This window comes from Columba livia, chromosome 38 (assembly GCF_036013475.1).
Source record: "Columba livia isolate bColLiv1 breed racing homer chromosome 38, bColLiv1.pat.W.v2, whole genome shotgun sequence".
NCBI classification, from domain to species: domain Eukaryota; kingdom Metazoa; phylum Chordata; class Aves; order Columbiformes; family Columbidae; genus Columba; species Columba livia.
The window spans coordinates 187319-206994 of NC_088639.1; the positions used below are offsets into that span (position 1 = coordinate 187319).

The following is a 19676-nucleotide window of genomic DNA, read 5'->3' on the forward strand; positions in this document are numbered from 1 at the left end:
TTTGGGGGGAGTTTGGGGGAGATTTTGGGGGGAGATTTGGGAATTTCAGGGGGAATTTGGGGGATTATGGGTTTTTTTTGGGGGGGGTTGGGGTTTTGGGGGGATTTGGAGGTTTCGGGGGGTTTTGGGGGTGGCTTTGGGGGGGTCTGGGGGAGATTTGGGGGGGTGTTGGGGGTTTCAGGGGTGGTTTGGGGGGACTTGGGGCTTTCGGGGGTTCCAACCACAGCAGCCGGCACCTGGTTCCCTCTTAATTACCTCTTAATGACCTCGTTCCCTCTTAATGACCTCTTAATGACCCGTTTGGCTCTGCCCTTGGGCCGGGCCGCTGGGCTGCTGTTCCGTGGGGAGTTTCCCAGGGTGATTTTGGGTGGGTTTGGGCTGGTTTGGCGGGCGGGGGGCGGGGCCCGGTTGACGCCGCAGGACGGGAGCGGAACGGGATCGGGAGCGGAACAGGAACACAACGGGACGACCGTCACCGTGCCCCTTGGGCCGAGTTCAGTCCGGTGAGACCCCGGGGGGGCCGCGACGCGCACCGCGCTGAATTGGGGCCGTTTCCAGGGGATTTGGGGCTCTGCCCGCGGTTCCGGGGCCTCGTGTCCATCAACCCGCGCTCGGGGGGGAAATTCCGCCTCTTTCCCTTCACTTGGTGCTTTTCCAGCCCAAACCCCCCCCGAGAAACCCCAAAAACGCCGTTTCCAGGGGAAACGCGGCTCCCACTCTTTAGAAGAACAATTTTTAAGTCCAAACGAGGGATTTCTGGTGATTTCACACAAAAAATGCACTTTGAGGGCGGAACCGGAGCGAATTGCCGCCCCGATCAGCTGTTTTAACGCTTTTCACCCCGTTTTCCCGTGTGGTTTCGGTTTGTGGGGAAACTGAGGCATGGGGGGAGGGGCCGGGTTCCCACCATTCGCCACCGTTTCCTCCTCTCAGGATCTTCCTGAGCCATGAAAACAATTTATCCCTTAAAACACCATTTAAACTGCAATTTAAACTATTTGGATGATCCCCAAGAGTCTCCCCCACCCAAAACTCCCGTTTTCTGCCTCCCCGACCGGCGGGAATTTTGGCAAACGCGGCTGCACCGTCACCGCCCCCCACCCCCCCGCGGCGTTCCAGGCCCTCATTAATCCACCCGGCTTAATTAACGACGCTGAATTCTGCGCCGTCAGGATTTCGCTGGGGCGGAGGCGCCGGCAGCACCGGGATCACCGGCATCACCAACACACGCGGCGCTGTTTTTCGGCACCGAAAAGACGCGATTTTGGGGAAAACCGGTGCCAAAGCGAGAGCGACGGTTGTTTTAGCGGCAGCGGATGTGTCGAGCGTCAGAGCGGGACAAACGCCACTGAGCCCCGGTAAAGAACCACGTCCCTTCCCCTCCGGGCCCGGCATTTGCTGGTTGCGGGGTGGGAATCCAACCAGTTTGGTTCCAAAAGCCGTTTTCCAGCACTTTCTTTCCCACCACGACCCCCCTCGGGTTCCCCCGGACACGAAGCTCCGGGCGCCTGCGTTTAATTACCCGCGTTATCTCGTTACCGGTATCGCCGCCAACGAACCTCGGGGAGGGAGGAGCGGCGCCTGGACTTAATTTCCTGGGTCGTGCTGATGTGTCGGGCGTCTCCACCTCTCAGAACTCAGCTCCAAGTGTTTAATTGTACAGATTAACGAGCATCGCGGCACTCGAGGGAGCCCCAATCCTCATGTTCGGTTTGGGGGGCATTGCGGTGATGTCGGCCAAGGCGCTGCCATCCTGCTAGAACTTGGTTTTAAGCGTTTGTTGCTTTAATTGTACAGATTAACGAGCATCGCGGCACTCGAGGGAGCCGCAATCCTCACGTTCGGTTTGGGGGCGTTGCGGTGATGTCGGCCAAGGCGCTGCCACCTCACTAGAACTTGGTTTTAAGCGGTTGTTGCTTTGGTTTTGCAGATTACCGAGCACCGCGGCACTCGAGGGAGCCCCAATCCTCGGGTTCGGTTTGGGGGGCGCTGCGGTGATGTCGGCCAAGGCGCTGCCATCTCACTAGAACTTGGTTTTAAGCGTTTGTTGCTTTGGTTTCGCAGATTACCGAGCACGGCGGCGCTCGAGGGAGCCCCAATCCTCGGGTTCGGTTTGGGGGGCGCTGCGGCACGGAGATGTCGGCCAAGGCGCCGATCTACCTGAAGCGAGGCGGCAGGAAGGGCAAGAAGGAGAAGCTGCGCGACCTGCTGTCGCGGGACATGATCAGCCCGCCGCTGGGCGACTTCCGGCACACCATCCACGTGGGCGGCGCGGGCGACACCTTCGGCGACGTCTCCTTCCTGCAGGGCAAGCTCCACCTGCTCCCGCGCGCCCGCGAGGCGCCGGAGCCGCCGGCCGGCGTCGCCAGGACGGCCACGCTGAGCGGCCGCCCCGCGGTTACGGCGGCGCCGTCGCCGCTGCTCAAGAACGCCGTGTCGCTGCCCGTCATCGCGGGGCCCGCGCGCGCTCACGCTGCCGCACGCGCCGCCAAAACCGCCGCGGCTGCGGCTGGACGAGAAGACGCCACCACGGGACGATGGGGAGGACAACAGTGGACATGTCGCGGTGTTCCCGGAGCCGTTCCCGGAGCCGTTGTTTGCAGAGCCCTCACGCACGGCCGGCGCGGCCAACGGTGTCACCGCGCCGCCCACCGGCTCCCTCCTGTCGCTGCACGTGGACCTGGGCCCGTCCATCCTGGAGGACGTCCTGCGCGTGATGGACAAACACCACGAGACCCCCACGTGAGGGCACCTACAGGCGGAGACGTTACCAACAACCATTATTGGCAATTTTGGCGGTTTTCTCCGCGGTACATCTGGAATTTCAGCTGCGCCGCCTCGGTTACAACCGCGGAGATGGAGACGCCGAGCGCTTCTCCCCGCTTTGCCGCGATCAACTTGTGGTGGCGACAGATCCAACCGCGAGGAACCGGACTCGGCAAAAGCGGCGACGGGCGAACCGCCAAACCCCAAATTTGGGGTGTTTTGGTGGTTTTTCACACGGAGGGGGTTGGTCGGGGCGAATCCAACCCCGGTATCACCACCGTGACCTCACGCACCATCGGGTTCTTTGAATGGAGAGTTTGGGGGTCGTGTGGCAAAAGGCTTTGGGGCCGAGTTTTGGCGACCGAGTCCACGGTCGGGGTGGGAGTCACTGATTGCTGCTTTGTATCGGCGTCGTTAATTAACGAGTCATTAACGAGCTCGTAGCTCGGCACCGCACTAAGTCCCAGCATCATTTGTCATTAATTTATCCTGCTAACGATGTATTTTGATGGGGGACGTGCCTGTTTCCCAATCCCCTCAATCGCTCAAACAACCGGAGGGGGAAAGAGAACCCGGAATGGGTCATTTTGGGTGGTTTTCAGCGTTGCGTTGATGAGGCTGTGCTTGTTTTCATGGATTTCACCCTAATTAGTGAATTAAATGGAGCTGGGATGGTGATTAATTACATTAATTACAAAACCTCGACGAGCGTCCAGGCAACATCTTCCCCAATTTCCACCAAAACAGCCCAAATCCCCTTTTTCCCCCCAAACTGGAAGATTTGCAAGGGGTTCATTGAAAGGATCGCTTTAATTTGCCTTGATTTAATGTAAACCACCCGAAATTACCCCAATCCTTTTTTTTTCCCCCCATTTTTCCAGGCACCGTCTTAGCTACAAAATATAAATAATTTCTTTATTTAATTTGTAGTCGTTTCTCAGCAATAAATCAGCATTGAACCCCCGGGTTCCCTGCCCCCCGTCCTGCGGGGGTTGGGGGGAGATCGCTGGTTAATTCCCGTTGGATACAAAGGGAAAAGAGCTCAAAATGTGCACTTTCCACATGGATTTCTGCAGAAACTCCTGGGGGGGGGATGGGGGGGGCTGGGACACGGCACCAAAACCGGTGGGGAATCCCAATACAGACTAAAGACCTCCGTGTAAATACAGAGATATAAATGTATCGATATTATTACATCCCTCCCATCCCGACCCTCACTTTCCCTCCCTCCCCCCATCTTCCTGCCCCCCCGCTTTCTGATTTTTCTCCTTCTCCTCCACCTCCACCCCCCTCAGCTTTACAGGCGGGGGGAACGACCCTTTTCAATCCCCTCCGACCCTCATTTTCCAACATTTAACCGCGCTCCGCTTTGCCCCCCGCCCTCCCCGCTCCCCTCTCACCGCCCATTCCCCCCCCCGCCCCTTTTCCTCTCATTTTCCCCTCACTTGCCTCCCCCATCGCGCTCTTCAGCCTCCGCCATTTTCGCGCCTCTCTCCCCGCCTCAGCTTTTTCCCGCCTTTCGCGCCGCGCACGCGCGAGGGGGGGGGAGGAGCCACGCGCGGCGCTTTGCGCATGCGCCGCATCCCGCCCGGGGAAGGTGCCACTGCGCATCCTCACACGGGGGAGGGGGGTCAGTTGTGTTCCTGCGCAGCCGCGAAGCGGCCGCTTCCCCCGCCGCTCCCCGGCCGCACATGCGCGCTGAGGGGGCGCAGGGCCCCGGCGGCGGAGGGAAGATGGCGGCGGTGGTACAGAATGTGGTGAAGCTGTAAGTGCGTTTTGTGTGTGTGTTGTGTGTGTGTCCCCCCCCCCGCCGTGGGGGGGGAATGGTGCGGCCCGGCGCGGGATCCCCCTCGGCGCGGCGCCGGCGGGCGGGACCAAGTGGGCGGGGGGGGTGGGGGGTGTTGTTGGGGGTGGGGGGGACGCGCTCATTGTTCGGGGGGAACTTTTTGGGGGAGGGGGGAAGAGTTGTGTGGGGGGCAATCCCCCGTATGGCGCTTATAGAGGATATAGGGTGGGGTCCCCTGAGAGGGGGATCTATAGATGCCAGAGGGTGGGGGTTCCCCCTGTATCGCCCTCTGAGAGTGTCCCACAGAGGCCAAAGCGGGGGGATCTATACATCCCTATAGACCCCCTGAGTGGGTCCTATAGATCCCAAAGGGGGGATCTATACATCCCTATAGACCCCCTGAGAGGGTCCATAGATCCCAAAGCGGGGGGATCTATACATCCCTATAGACTCCCCTGAGAGGGTCCATAGATCCCAAAGCGGGGGGATCTATACATCCCTATAGACTCCCCTGAGAGTGTCCTATAGATCCCAAAGTGGGGGGATCTATACATCCCTATAGACCCACCTGAGAAGGTCCTATAGATCCCAAAGCAGGGGGGGATCTATACATCCCTATAGACCTCTCTGAGAGGGTCCTATAGATCCCAAAGTGGGGGGATCTATACATCCCTATAGACCTCTCTGAGAGGGTCCTATAGATCCCAAAGTGGGGGGATCTATACATCCCTATAGACCCCTCTGAGAGGGTCCTATAGATCCCAAAGTGTGGGGATGTATACATTCTTATAGACCCCCTGAGAGGGTCCTATAGATCCCAAAGCGGGGAGTTTATCGCTATAGATCCCTGTGAGAGGGTCTTCCAGATCCCAAGGCGCGCGTGTACCCTATAGGGCTCTTCGGGGGATGGGGGGAGTTCCCCGCCACGCGTTCCCGAGAGGGCTCCTATGGGATCCATAGGGTGGTTGTTGACGCAGGCTGGGCGAGCAGTACTACCGCGACGCCATGGAGCAGTGCCACAGCTACAACGCGCGGCTCTGCGCCGAGCGCAGCGTGCGCCTGCCCTTCCTGGACTCGCAGACCGGCGTGGCGCAGAGCAACTGCTACATCTGGATGGAGAAACGGCACCGGGGGCCGGGTGAGACCCCAAACACCCCCCGAACCCCCAAAAACACCCTCTGAACCCCCAAAAACACCCCCTGAACCCCCAAAAACCCCCCCTGAACCCCCAAAACCCCCCCTGAACCCCCAAAAACACCCCCTGAACCCCCAAAAACCACCCCCCGAACCCCCAAAACCCCCCCTGAACCCCCAAAAACACCCCCCGAACCCCCAAAAACACCCTCCGAACCCCCAAAACCCCCCCTGAACCCCCAAAAACACCCCCTGAACCCCCAAAAACACCCCCTGAACCCCCAAAACCCCCCCTGAACCCCCAAAACCACCCCCCGAACCCCCAAAAACACCCCCTGAACCCCCAAAAACACCCCCCAAACCCCTAAAACCACCCCCCGAACCCCCAAAAACCACCCCCTGAACCCCCAAAAACACCCCCCAAACCCCTAAAACCACCCCCTGAACCCCCAAAAACACCCCCCGAACCCCCAAAACCACCCCCTGAACCCCCAGTGCACCCACAGCAACTGCTACATCTGGATGGAGAAACAGCACCAGGGGCCGGGTGAGACCCAAAACACCCCCCGAACCCCCAAAAACCACCCCCTGAACCCCCAAAAACACCCCCCGAACCCCCAAAAACACCCCCCGAACCCCCAAAAACACCCTCTGAACCCCCAAAAACACCCCCCAAACCCCTAAAACCACCCCCTGAACCCCCAAAAACACCCCCCGAACCCCCAAAACCACCCCCTGAACCCCCAGTGCACCCACAGCAACTGCTACATCTGGATGGAGAAACAGCACCAGGGGCCGGGTGAGACCCAAAACACCCCCCGAACCCCCAAAAACACCCCCTGAACCCCCAAAAACACCCCCCGAACCCCCAAAAACACCCCCCGAACCCCCAAAAACACCCTCTGAACCCCCAAAAACACCCCCCAAACCCCTAAAACCACCCCCTGAACCCCCAAAAACACCCCCTGAACCCCCAAAACCACCCCCCGAACCCCCAAAACCCCCCGTGAACCCCCAAAACCACCCCCCAAACCCCTAAAACCACCCCCCGAACCCCCAAAAACACCGCCTGAACCCCCAAAAACCACCCCCGAACCCCCAAAAACCACCGCCTGAACCCCCAGACACCCGCAGACCCCCCTGAACCCACAAACAGCCCTCCAGAGCAACTGCTACATCTGGATGGGGAAACGGCACTGGGGTCCGGGTGCCGTTTGGGGCGTTTTGCGGTGATTTCGGGTTATTTCACCCACCCAACACCACGTCCCAGGTGCCGTTTGGGGCGTTTTGCGGTGATTTCGGGTTATTTCACGCACCCAACACCACGTCCCACGTGCCGTTTGGGGCGTTTTGCGGTGATTTCGGGTTATTTCACCCACCCAACACCGCGTCCCAGGTGCCGTTTGGGGCGTTTTGCGGTGATTTCGGGTTATTTCACCCACCCAACACCGCGTCCCAGGTGCCGTTTGGGGCGTTTTGCGGTGATTTCGGGTTATTTTACACACCCAGCGCCGCAGCCCGGGTGCCGTTGGGGCTGGTTTGTGGTGACCGAGGGTGTTTCGGCAGGTTTGGCGGCCGGGCAGCTGTACTCGTACCCCGCGCGGCGCTGGAGGAAGAGACGCCGCGCTCACCCGCCCGAGGACCCGCGGCTCGCCTTCCCCGCCATCAAACCCGGTACGGCCTGTGCGGCTGCCCTGCGCTTTCAGTGGCTGCTTTGTGTCAGAAGCAGCTTCGGGGGTGAAGAACAATGCGTTTATTTTAATGTATTTATGGTATTTTCCATGCTTTCCTGTCAGAGGCGGGAGTGAAAGAGGAGGGCGCACTGCCAGCGGACAGCAGCAGTTTGGTGGCACTGCCGCTGCACGTGAACACATTTATTCTTAGTTTTTTTGTTTTAATTGCTGTTTTCCTGTCAGAAGCAGATTTGGGTGTGAAGAAGGACGGGTTTATTTTAATTTCTATTTCATTTTTTCCATGTTTTCCTGTCAGAATCAGACTCGGGGTGAAGGAGGAGGGCGCGCTGCCTGCAGACAGCAGCAGTCTGGAGGCGCCGCTGCTGCACACGAGCGCCTTTATTTCTCATTTATTTGTTTTAATTGCTGTTTTTCTATCAAAATCACGGTTCGGGGGTGAAGAAGAATGGGTTTATTTTAATGTATTTATGGTATTTTTCATGTTTTCCTGTCAGAGGTGGACATAGGAGTGAAGGAGGAGGGCGCGCTGCCTGCAGATGGCAGCAGTCTGGAGGCGCTGCCGCTCCACATTAACAAGTTTATTCTTAATTGTTTTGTTTTAATTGCTGTTTTTCTATCAAAATCAGATTTGGGTGTGAAGAAGAACGGGTTTATTTTAATTTCTATTTAAATTTTTCCATGTTTTCCTGTCAGAATCAGACTCGGGGGTGAAGGAGGAGGGCGCGCTGCCTGCAGACAGCAGCAGTCTGGAGGCGCCGCTCCTGCGCATGAGCGCCTTTATTTCTAATTTCTTTGTTTTAATCGCTGTTTTCCTGTCAGAAGCAGGTTCGGGGGTGAAGAAGGACGGTTATATTTTAATGTTTTTATGGTATTTTCCATGTTTTCCTGTCAGAATCAGACTTGGGGGTGAAGAAGGAGGGCGCGCTGCCTGCAGATGGCAGCAGTCTGGAGGTGCTGCCGCTCCACATTAACAAGTTTATTCTTAATTTTTTTGTTTTAATTGCTGTTTTTCTATCAAAATCAGATTTGGGTGTGAAGAAGGACGGGTTTATTTTAATTTCTATTTAATTTTTTCCATGTTTTCCTGTCAGAAGCAGACTCGGGGGTGACGGAGGAGGGCGCGCTGCCTGCAGACAGCAGCAGTCTGGAGGCGCCGCTGCTGCACACGAGCACCTTTATTTCTAATTTATTTGTTTTAATTGCTGTTTTTCTATCAAAATCAGGTTCGGGTGTGAAGAAGAATGGGTTTATTTTAATGTATTTATGGTATTTTCCATGTTTTCCTGTCAGAGGTGGACACAGGAGTGAAGGAGGAGGGCGCGCTGCCTGCGGCCGGCAGCAGTCTGGAGGCGCCGCTCCTGCACACGAGCGCCTTTATTTCTAATTTATTTGTTTTAATTGCTGTTTTTCTATCAAAATCAGGTTTGGTGGTGAAGAAGGACAGTTATATTTTAATGTATTTATAATTATTTCCATGTTTTCCTGTCAGAATCAGACTCGGGGGTGAAGAAGGAGGGCGCGCTGCCTGCAGATGGCAGCAGTCTGGAGGCGCTGCTGCTCCACATTAACAAGTTTATTCTTAATTTTTTTGTTTTAATTGCTGTTTTTCTATCAAAATCAGATTTGGGTGTGAAGAAGGACGGGTTTATTTTAATTTATATTTAATTATTTCCATGTTTTCCTGCCAGAAGCAGACTCGGGGGTGAAGAAGGAGGCCACGCTGCCTGAAGATGGCAGCAGTCTGGAGGCGCTGCTGCTGCACATGAGCGCCTTTATTCTTAATTGTTTTGTTTTAATTGTTGTTTTTCTATCAAAATGGGACTCAGGTATGAAGAAGGACAGTTATATTTTAATGTATTTATAGTATTTTCCATGTTTTCCTGTCAGAAGCAGACTCGGGGGTGAAGAAGGAGGGTGCGCTGCCTGCAGACGGCAGCAGTCTGGAGGCGCCGCTGCTGCACATGAGCACTTTTATTCTTAATTTCTTTGTTTTAATTGGTATTTTCCTGTCAGAAGCAGGTTCGGGGGTGAAGAAGGACGGTTATATTTTAATGTATTTATGGTATATTCCATGTTTTCCTGCCAGAAGCAGACTCGGGGGTGAAGAAGGAGGGCGCGCTGCCGGCGGACGGCAGCAGTCTGGAGGCGCTGCTGCTGCGCACCGACGCTCTGGACAAGCGGGCGCTGCCGGATCCGCGCGGCGACGACGACGCGGCCGAGTTCCCCGGGGCCAACAGCCGCGCCAGGAAGGTACCCGCGCGATATCCCCCAGTTCACCCCAAAAACGGGTCCCCCGGCTCCCGAAAATGTGGGAAAACGGGCTCGTTTCGCACCCGCCGCCCCGTCCCCGGGGGTTTTGCCACCTTGTGATCCATTTGGAGACTCCGCTCCTGAGTGAAAACGGGGATTCTGGCCCCAAATTCAGGGAATAAAGGAGTTAGTGAAACTGGAATTCAGGATAAAGTGAGTTGTTGGAACTGGAATTCGGGATAAAGTGAGTTATTGGAACTGGAATTCAGGATAAAATGAGTTATTGGAGCCAGAACTTGGGATAAAGTGAGTTATGGGAACCAGAATTCGGGATAAAGTGAGTTATGGGAACCAGAATTCGGGATAAAATGCGTTATTGGAACCAGAATTCAGGATAAAGTGAGTTATTGGAACCAGAATTCGGGATAAAATGAGTTATCGGAACCGGAATTCGGGATAAAATTAGTTATTGGAGCTGGAATTCGGGATAAAATGATGCATTGAAACCGGGATTCAGGATAAAATGATGTATAGGAATCAGAATTCAGGATAAAATGAGTTTTTGGAGCCAGAATTCAGGATAAAGTGAGTTATGGGAAGCAGAATTCGGGATCAAATGAGTTATCGGAACCGGAATTTGGGATCAAATGAGTTATTGGCACCGCAATTCGGGATCAAATGAGTTATCGGCACCCAAGCTCAAGCCTGCGGTTGCTTCCCCAGCGCATTCTGGAGCCGGAGGACTTTCTGGACGACTTGGACGACGAGGACTACGAGGAGGACACGCCGAAGCGGCGCGGGAAGGGCAAGGCCAAGGTGGGTTCTGCCGCGGCCCCGGCGCCCCTTCGGAACCTCATTTGGGGCACAGTCGGGGTGTTCTTAACCTCAAAGTCGCGTTCGTTAGGCGCTAACAAAGGTTTAATCGCTAAAAGAACCCCTGGGGGGAGGATTTTAAGGGGTTTTTCCCCGTCCCAACACTGTGAATTCGCGGGATTTGTGCTGAAGGGAAGAAGCCAGAGAGTCGTCAATGGGGCAGAGTCCAGATCTGGGCACAGCAGGGTGACCATGAGCCAGCACTGGCCCTTGTGGCCAGGAAGCCAATGGGACCCGGGGTGGGTTAGAAGGGGGGGGTCAGTAGGTCAGAGAGGTTCTCCTGCCCCTCTGCTCTGCCCTTGAAAAAGGGTTTAGCCCAGATACCATCAGGATATACCTGAGGAACACATATATATACATAATGTAATAAAATGTAGCCTGAGAACGCCCCATCTCATCTGATCTGGGAAGCTAAGCAGGGTCGGGCCCGGTCAGTACTTGGATGGGAGACCAGCTGGGAATAGCGGGTGCTGTGGGCTGAGCCAGCACTGGCCCTTGTGGCCAGGAAGCCAATGGGACCTGGGGTGGGTTAGAAGGGGGTGGTCAGTAGGTCAGAGAGGTTCTCCTGCCCCTCTGCTCTGCCCTTGAAAAAGGGTTTAGCTCAGATACCATCAGGATATACCTGAGGAACACAAATATATACATAATGTAATATATATAGCCTGAAAACGCCCCATCTCATCTGATCTGGGAAGCTAAGCAGGGTCGGGCCCGGTCAGTACTTGGATGGGAGACCAGCTGGGAATAGCGGGTGCTGTGGGCTGAGCCAGCACTGGGCCCTTGTGGCCAGGAAGCCAATGGGACCTGGGGTGGGTTAGAAGGGGGTGGTCAGTAGGTCAGAGAGGTTCTCCTGCCCCTCTGCTCTGCCCTGGGGAGACCACACCTGGAATATTGTGTCCAGTTGTGGCCCCTCAGTTCCAGCAGGACAGGGAACTGCTGCAGAGAGTCCAGCGCAGCCACCAAGATGCTGGAGGGAGTGGAGCATCTCCCGTGTGAGGAAAGGCTGAGGGAGCTGGGGCTCTGGAGCTGGACAAGAGGAGACTGAGGGGGGACTCATTCCTGGGGATCAATATGGAAAGGGGGAGTGTCAGGAGGATGGAGCCAGGCTCTTCTGGTGACAACCAGGGACAGGACAAGGGGCAATGGGTGCAAACTGCAACACAGGAGGTTCCACTGAAAGATGAGAAGCAACTTGTTTGGGGTGAGGGTGGCAGAGCCTGGCCCAGGCTGCCCAGGGGGTTGTGGAGTCTCCTTCTGTGCAGACATTCCAACCCCCTGGACACCTTCCTGTGTAACCTCATCTGGGTGTTCCTGCTCCATGGGGGGACTGACCTGGATGAGCTTTGAGGTCCCTTCAGCCCCTGACACTCTGGCATTGATTCCGTGCGCGTCCGGCGCCTCCACTTCCGCCGCTCCCCACGGCGTGGCGCTGTGGGATTACCGTTCCCTCCCCAGTCACCCATTCACCCCATTTCTCCCTAAAATTGGCTTTTCCCCCTTGATTTCTCAGGGCAAAGGTGTCGGGGGCGCTCGCAAGAAGCTGGACGCGGCCATCCTGGAGGATCGGGACAAGCCCTACGCGTGCGACAGTGAGTGGCGCAGGCCTTGCCTGCTTCCCGAGAGCCGGCCTGCGGTACCTTTTAAACCCGTCGCTTCACCCGCTGAAATTTGGGCCGTAAACCCCCAAAACGATGATTTCCGCACCCAGGGGAGGGTGTTTTGCGACCAAACCGAAGGCGTTTGGGTGTTTTCCACGGGCGTTTTGACCCCAAATTAAGGGTCGGGCGCCCCCCGCGTCGCATAAAAACGAGGATAAACCTCTCCCAGTTTGCAAAAAAACCCCCAAAAAGTTAAAAAGCGGCCTCTCGCCGTTTCCCCAGCGTCCGTCAAACTGGTTTCCAGGCCCCACCGCGTCCCGCTCTGGCTAAAAATCCCCTTTGTGGGAAGAAATATTGTCTTTCCTTTTCCGTGAGCTGATTCTTCCTCCTCCCCTCCCTCTTCCTCCTCCCTTTGTTCCCAAAAGAGCCGCTTTTGAGGGCAAAAGGGGCCGTGGAGGCTTCGAAAGGTCCTGTCTCTGTCCTTCTGTCGCTGCCTCTGCCCGAGCCGCGCTCCCTCTGGTTGCTCTGGTTGCTCTGTGTGCGTTTCTCACGACTCTCTTTCTGTGTTTCAGACACTTACAAACAAAAGCATTCCCTGAAACCTCCCGACCGAGGTATCCGCTCTGTCTGCTCTCTGCTCCTTTTCCGCCTTTTCCTTCTCCAGCCCCGCAGTTCGGCCCCGAATCGGCCCCGAGGTGGCGGGAGGGGGGACCAGCCGTGGCCGTCACAGCCCCCGTGTGGATCAGCCCCGCGGAACGCAACCAAAACACGCCTTTCCACCCAAACCCCCGACGACACGCGGCCCGGCGCCCCGCGGCGCCGCGGCACGCAGCCAAAACCCCCCTTCCCCCCTCAGACCCTCCCGAACGAGCAGAATGCGGATTAACCCCCCGCCGCGCCGCGGAATGCAGCGAAAACACGCCTTTGCCACCCAGAACCGCGCCGGTCCCCCCGCGCCGCGGCCGCGGGACACGCAGCGCGGCGGCGCCGCCTCGGGCTTCGATCCGGGCGTCGTCGTGCGGAAAAACCACCGTTTTGTACAAAAACAACAACTTGTTTCGCTAAAACCACCTTTTGAGGGAAAACCCTGACTTTTTGAGGTTAAAAAGAGCCGTTTGGGATAAAAACCTCCACTTTTTTGTGCCAAACCCCCGCCTTTTTATGCCAAAGCCCTTTTGCGTTAAAGCAGCCCCGGAATGGGCCGAGCGGGGGGATTTGGGTGAATAAACCCATTGGAAATGCCCCGTTGCCGTCGCCGTTGCCGGAGCGGAACCCGCCCCGTGTTTTGCCGCCTCCCGCTGCTGTTTTGGGGGCAAAAAGGTCAATTTGGCGACTCGGCGGGGGGCGGAACGCAGCGCGTGGCCGACCCCGTGACGCCCGGCCGGCTCCAACCGCCGGAATTCGCTGTAATAACCTTGTAATTGCCGCTTTTGCGCTCCTTTCCCCCCACCGCTGCCAAATTTGCCGCAAATCCCTCAATCCGGGCGGAATTCGGGGCTTTTCACCCCAAACGCGCCCCCGGCTGCTTGCGTCGGGCTCTTTTTGGGGCCTCCATCCCCCTTTTGGCCTCGTTGGGCTGTTTCCCTTCTTATTTTTAGCTTGGAAATGGGCAAAATATTCCCCAAACTCTCCCAAAATCCCCTGTTTTCCCTGATTTTTGGGGAAGGCGCGGGGGAAACAACGTTTCAACGCATCCGCCGCGCTCCGGAAACGCCGTTTTTGCTCATTTTTGGGGGTTTTACCCCAAGATGGCCCTGAGGCCAGCGCCGGCTTCGTGCCGACCTGAAGTGGGGGAAAAACGGGATTTTGGGGTCTCCTGCCCAAAAACAGGTGGAATTTGGTCCGTTATCAACCAGGGAAGGTCAAACAAACCCCAATTGTCTGAAAACGGGTGAAAAACATGGAAATTGCCGATTTTTGGTCAGGCCCAAAAATCCCCCAAAAAAGCCATTTTCCCTATTTCCCCGGCTGCCTCAGGAGCTGATTTTTGGGCGGGAAACCCCCTTTCCCACCGTTTTCCCCGCGTGCTTCAACGCCACCGGACGCCCTTTCACCAAACCCGCGCGTTTTACCCCCAAAACGACCCCCGTTGACAAACAACCGGAACAAACCAAAAGCGCATTGAGTCGGGGGTGGTTTCCGGAGCCGTGGGGCTGCGGGAATCGCTGCTTTTTGGGGTGAAAACGCCCGTTTTCCGCTGTTTTGGCGCAGTTTGCGGCAAGCGCTACAAGAACCGGCCGGGCCTGAGCTACCACTACGCGCACTCGCACTTGGCCGAGGAGGAGGGCGACGACAAGGACGACTCGCAGCCGCCCACCCCCGTGTCCCAGCGCTCCGACGAGCACAAGTGTGAGCAAAACCTCCTTCCTGCGCCTGGAACAGCCTCCATCTGCTAAAAACACCCCAAAAAACACCCAGAAAGGGGGTTTTTGCAGCACGGTGTTTGCCGGAAGAGCCGCCGCGGGTGTCGGGGTTGGCACTGTGGGGGTGTTTCGGCCCCATTCCAGCCCTGTTCCGGCCCCGTTTCACCCCGTTTCCGCCCTGTTTCCGCCCCGTTTCGCCCCGTTTTGCCCCGTTTCCGCTCCTTTCTGCCCCATTTCGCCCCGTTTCTGCCCCATTTCACCCCGTTTTGCCCCGTTTCTGCCCCGTTTCCGCCCCGTTCCGCCACGTTCCGCCCCGTTTCCCCCTCATTTCCGCCCCGTTTCCGCCCCGTTTCCACCCCATTTCGCCCCGTTTCCCTCCCTGTTTCCCCCCCATTTTCCGCCTCATTTTCCGCCCCGTTTCCGCCCCTTTTCCGCCCCGTTTCCCCCCTGTTTCCCTCCCCGTTTTCCCCCTCGTTTCTTCCCGTTTTTGCGAGGGAAAATCGCCGTTAATCCCGTTTTCGCCCTTTTTGCAGCCAAAAAAGGCCCCGACGGGCTAGCGCTGCCCAACAATTACTGCGATTTCTGCCTGGGCGACTCCAAGATCAACAAGAAGACGGGGCAGCCCGAGGAGCTGGTCTCGTGCTCCGACTGCGGCCGCTCGGGTGAGCGGGAGGACACCCCAAAACGGGCCGGAAAAGCGGGGCTGGGGAACAATGGGGGGTTGGAGGGGTGGGGGCTGCCTGTGCCTGTCCCCAGTGTCCCCATTGTCCCTCACTGTCCCCCTGGCCTCAGTGTCCCCCAGTGTCCCCCTGTCCCCAGTGCCCACAGTGTCCATCAGTGTGCCTCGTCCCCCAGTGTCCCCAGTGTCCCCCATTGTCCCTCAGTGTCCCCCAGCGTCCCCCTGTCCCCCATTGTCCCTCAGTGTCCCCCTGTCTCCCACTGTCCCTCTGTCCCCAGTGACCTCAGTGTCCATCAGTGTCCCCCGTCCCCCACTGTCCCCAGTGTCCCTTAGTGTCCCCCAGTGTCCCCATGTCCCCCATTGTCCCTCAGTGTCCCCCTGTCCTCAGTGTCCCCCTGTCCCCCATTGTCCCTCAGTGTCCCCCTGTCTCCCACTGTCCCCAGTGCCCTCAGTGTCCATCAGTGTCCCCCGTCCCCCACTGTCCCCAGTGTCCCTTAGTGTCCCCCAGTGTCCCCATGTCCCCCATTGTCCCTCAGTGTCCCCCTGTCCTCAGTGTCCCCATGTCCCCCAGCGTCCCCCTGTCCCTCAGTGTCCCTTAGTGTCCCCCAGTGTCTCCTGTCCTCATTGTCCCCCTGTCCCTCAGTGTCCCCCATTGTTCCTCCATCCTCATTGTCCCCCTGTCCCCAGCGTCCCCTCATCCCCATTGTCCTCCTGTCCTCAGTGTCCCCCAGTGTCCCCCTGTCCTCAGTGCCCTCAGTGTCCCTCAGTGTCCCCCTGTCTCCAGTGTCCCCCTGTCCCTCGGTGTCCTTTAGTGTCCCCCAGTGTCCCCTGTCCTCATTGTCCCCCTGTCCCTATTGTCCCCCAATGTCCCCCTGTTCCCATTGTCCCCCTGTCCCCAGTGTCCTCCTGTCCCTCAGTGTCCCCCGTTGTCCCCCTGTCCCTATTGTCCCCCTGTCCCCAGTGCCGTCAGTGTCCTCCTGTCCTCATTGTCCCCATGTCCCCCGGTGTCCCTTAGTGTCCCCCGTCCCTATTGTCCCCCATTGTCCCCCTGTCCCCCATTGTCCCTCGGTGTCCCCCTGTCCCCATTGTCCCTTGGTGTCCCCCTGTCCCCATTGTCCCCTCCCTCACTGTCCCTGTCCCCAGGCCACCCGTCGTGCCTGCAGTTCACGCCGGTGATGATGGCGGCGGTGAAGACGTATCGCTGGCAATGCATCGAGTGCAAGTGCTGCAACATCTGCGGCACCTCCGAGAACGACGTGAGTGCCCCAAAACCCGCGGAATTCACCCCAAAATCACCCAGTCCCGCGATTCCCCCCGAAACCCCCGCGATTCCCCCCAAAACCCCCATGTTTCACCCCAAAACCCCCGTGTTTCATCCCAAAACCGCTGGCAATGCAGCGAGTGCAAGTGCTGCAGCATCTGCGGCACCTCTGAGAACGACGTGAGTGCCCCAAAACCCGCGGAATTCACCCCAAAATCACCCAGTCCTGCGGGCCCCGAAACCCCCGTGTTTCACCCCAAAACCCCCGTGTTTCACCCCAAAACCCCCGTGTTTCACCCCAAAACCGCTGGCAATGCAGCGAGTGCAAGTGCTGCAACATCTGCGGCACCTCTGAGAACGATGTGAGTGCCCCAAAACCTGCGGAATTCACCCCAAAATCACCCAGTCCCGTGTGCCCCGAAACCCGTGGAATTCACCCTAAAAACACCCAGTCCCGTGTGCCCCAAAGCCCCCGCGATTGCCCCAAAACCCCCGTGTTTCACCCCAAAACCCCCGTGTTTCACCCCAAAACCCCTGTGTTTCACCCCAAAACCCCAGCACAAAGTCTTTTGGGGAAAAAATCTCTGAATAATCTGTAGGACACAGCGGTGTCTTTTTTGGGGGAAATCGTCGTGCTTTTCGTGCCCTGTGGGGTCTTTTTGGGTGAAAACCCCCGTGTTTTAGCACTTGGCGGGACACGGGAAAAGCGTTTTTGGGGCTAAAACCTGGATTTTCGCCATTTTCGCAGGACCAGCTGCTTTTCTGCGACGACTGTGACCGCGGGTACCACATGTACTGCCTGACGCCCCCCATGGCCGAGCCCCCCGAAGGTGAGCGGTGCCAAAACCCCCCAACTCACCCCAAAACCCATCTCCGATGTCCCTTGTACCCCAAACCACTCAGTTGGACTGAAAAGGCCTTTTTTCACCCCAAAACCCATCATTGATGTCCCTTGTACCCCAAAACGCTCATTTGGACTGAAAAGGCCTTTTTTCACCCCAAAATCCATCATTGATGTCCCTTGTACCCCAAAATGCTCATTTTGGACTGAAAAGGCCTTTTTTCACCCCAAAACCCATCACTGATGTCCCTTGTACCCCAAACCACTCATTTTGGACTGAAAAGGCCTTTTTTCACCCCAAACCCCATGGCTGACGTCACTCGCACCCCAAACCTCTGGCTTTTGGCCCATTTTGGGGCTTTCCCCCCTCCCCCCTTGTGCTGATTCACGGCAAACCCCCCCCCCCAAAATGCTCCCGCTTAACGAACCCGCTGGTTAATTATCCCCGCGGTTAATTAACCCGCTGGTTAATTATCCCCGCGCTTAAAAAACCCGCCGGTTGATGATCAACGCGCGGCCCGTTGGGGGTTAACGAGGGGGGATGGGAGGCTTTGGGCTCCCCGTGGGGGGTAGGGGGTGTTAATGAGTGTTGATGAGCGTTAATTGCGCTAATTGCAGGGAGCTGGAGCTGCCACCTGTGTCTGGACCTGCTGAAGGACAAGGCCTCCATCTACCAGAACCACCAGGGCCAGCCCAGCGCCTGAGCCCCCGCTCCGCGCTCCCGCCGGTCCCTTCTCTCTCCCTTTCTTTCCCTTTCTTTCCCTTTCTTTCCCTTTACTCCCCTTTATTTCCTTTTATTTCCCTTTATTTCCCTTTATTTCCCTTTATTTCCCCTCATTTCCTTTTATTTCCCTTTATTTCCCTTTTATTTCCCTTTATTTCCCTTTATTTCATCTCCATTCTTTCGCTCCAATTTCACCTCTTCTCCCTCTATTTCTTTTATTTCCCATTTCTATTTCCTCTTATTTCCTCTTTTCCCTTCTTTCCTTTAGTTTTACTTCCTTTAGTTTTACTTCCTTTAGTTTTATTTCCTTTAGCTTTATTTCCTTTATTTCCTTTCTTTTTATTTCCTTCCCCTTTTAAACTTTCCTTTATTTCTTCATTTTCTTCTATTTTCCTTCCTCTTATTTTCTCCAATTTCTCTTAATCCCTTATTTTCCCTTCTCTTATTTTCTCTTATTTTCTCCAATTTCTTCTAATTTCTCTTATTTCCTCTCATTTCCCCCAATCGTTTCCTCCTCATTTCGTTTCATTTCATTTCTCTTATTCCCCGGTATCGGTAACTTTATGGTTTTTAAAGCGTTATTTTCACTCTTCCCCCCTTTTCCCTCCTCCCCCTTCCCGCCCATTTGGGCTCAATCCGGTTTCTTTTGGAGCCCTCGCGGCAAATTCCCCCATTCCCACCACCCCCAAAAGGGCGTTTTTTCACCCCAAAACAAGACCCGCCCCCCCCCCCCCCCCCCAAGTTTTGGCGGGAAAATCACCCTTTTTATGCTTTTCCAGCCAAATCGCGGCGGGGGGGCCCAAAATGCCCCTTTGGGCCCCACATTGTGGGGCCTTTTCCTCCTTTCCGCATTTTTGGGGTGAATTGTTGGGGTTTTGCTTTCCATTCCCCTCCCCCCCCACGAGGCCTTAACCCCCGACCGGCACAAAACGGGTCAAACTCCCTCACTTTGGGGTCCCCCCCCACCCCCCCGCTGGCGCAAAACGGGGCAAAACTCCCCCATTTTGGGGTTTCCGGCACGGTCGCACAGGGTTTGATTTTGGGGCGAAAAAGCCGCTTTTTACCCCCAAACCGCCGCTGACGCCCCATCCCCCACCCCCCCCTCCCCCCCCCCAGGGTCCCGTTGACTGAATGTGCCTGTTTTATAGCAAAATCAACTCAAAAACCTACCTCCGACCCCCCGAGGAGCCGACCGGGACTCAGACCGCCCCAAAACCACCCAAAATCCCCCCAAGATGAACCAAAACCGCTCAAAATCGACCAAAACCCCCTCAAAACAACCCCCCGTACACCAAAAATCAACCCCGGTGGTTTCTCTCCCTCCCCACCCCCTCCCCCCCCCCCCCCCCAAGCGCGATTTGGGTGGAAACAAAGGCGTTTTGGTTCAAAACGGGGGGGTTGCCCCTTTTTGGCGCCCCCGCCGGGGCCGGGCCGCCCAAATGGCCCAAACCGGGGGGGTTTTCCCCCAAATCCCGCTCGGCGAAGCTTCCCGGTCGTGTCTTTGCCGGGAAGAGCGAAGAACGGCACCAAAACTGCTTCTTTTCGTAATAAAATGGAGAAAAACGCGGCAGTTTGGGAAAATGGGGGCGTTTGGGGCAAAAACGGGGCGTTTGGGGCAAAAACGGGGCGTTTGGGGCAGAAAACGCGGCGTTTGGGGCAAAAACGGGGCGTTTGGGGCAGAAATGGGGCGTTTGGGGCAAAAATGGG

At 56.7% G+C, this 19676-nt stretch overlaps 2 protein-coding genes across 3 annotated transcripts; both read left to right on the plus strand.

The window, feature by feature from the left end:
- Positions 1-352: 352 nt before the first annotated feature.
- On the plus strand, positions 353-2958 carry CDC42EP2 (CDC42 effector protein 2). The gene is given in 4 exon segments (XM_065044415.1): positions 353-503; positions 1173-1358; positions 2065-2454; positions 2456-2958. Coding segments are annotated over 2 exon segments (609 nt in total). The 5' UTR covers positions 353-503; positions 1173-1358; positions 2065-2136; the 3' UTR covers positions 2747-2958.
- Positions 2959-4318: 1360 nt separating this feature from the next.
- Positions 4319-19536, plus strand: DPF2 (double PHD fingers 2). Of its 2 annotated transcripts, XM_065044413.1 has the most exons (12): positions 4319-4531; positions 5530-5690; positions 7253-7360; positions 9467-9630; positions 10354-10446; positions 12014-12092; positions 12674-12715; positions 14313-14450; positions 14998-15126; positions 16287-16399; positions 17153-17234; positions 17864-19536. In XM_065044413.1, the coding sequence occupies exons 1-12, from the start codon at positions 4458-4460 to the stop codon at positions 17947-17949; spliced, it is 1269 nt and encodes a 422-aa protein (XP_064900485.1). In that variant the 5' UTR covers positions 4319-4457; the 3' UTR covers positions 17950-19536. The 2 variants fall into 2 exon arrangements, with proteins under 2 accessions (XP_064900485.1, XP_064900486.1); XM_065044414.1 differs by lacking the exon at positions 12674-12715 and having other exon boundaries at positions 4320-4531.
- The last annotated feature ends 140 nt before the right edge of the window (positions 19537-19676 follow it).

Bases quoted from the DNA above. Each gene is read 5' to 3' on its own strand.
- DPF2 (XM_065044413.1), top strand. From the start codon at position 4,458: ATGCGCGCTGAGGGGGCGCAGGGCCCCGGCGGCGGAGGGAAGATGGCG. The intron at 14,451-14,997 runs GTGAGCAAAACC...CCCTTTTTGCAG, and splicing joins GCGCTCCGACGAGCACAAGT to CCAAAAAAGGCCCCGACGGG. The intron at 17,235-17,863 runs GTGAGCGGTGCC...CGCTAATTGCAG, and splicing joins CATGGCCGAGCCCCCCGAAG to GGAGCTGGAGCTGCCACCTG.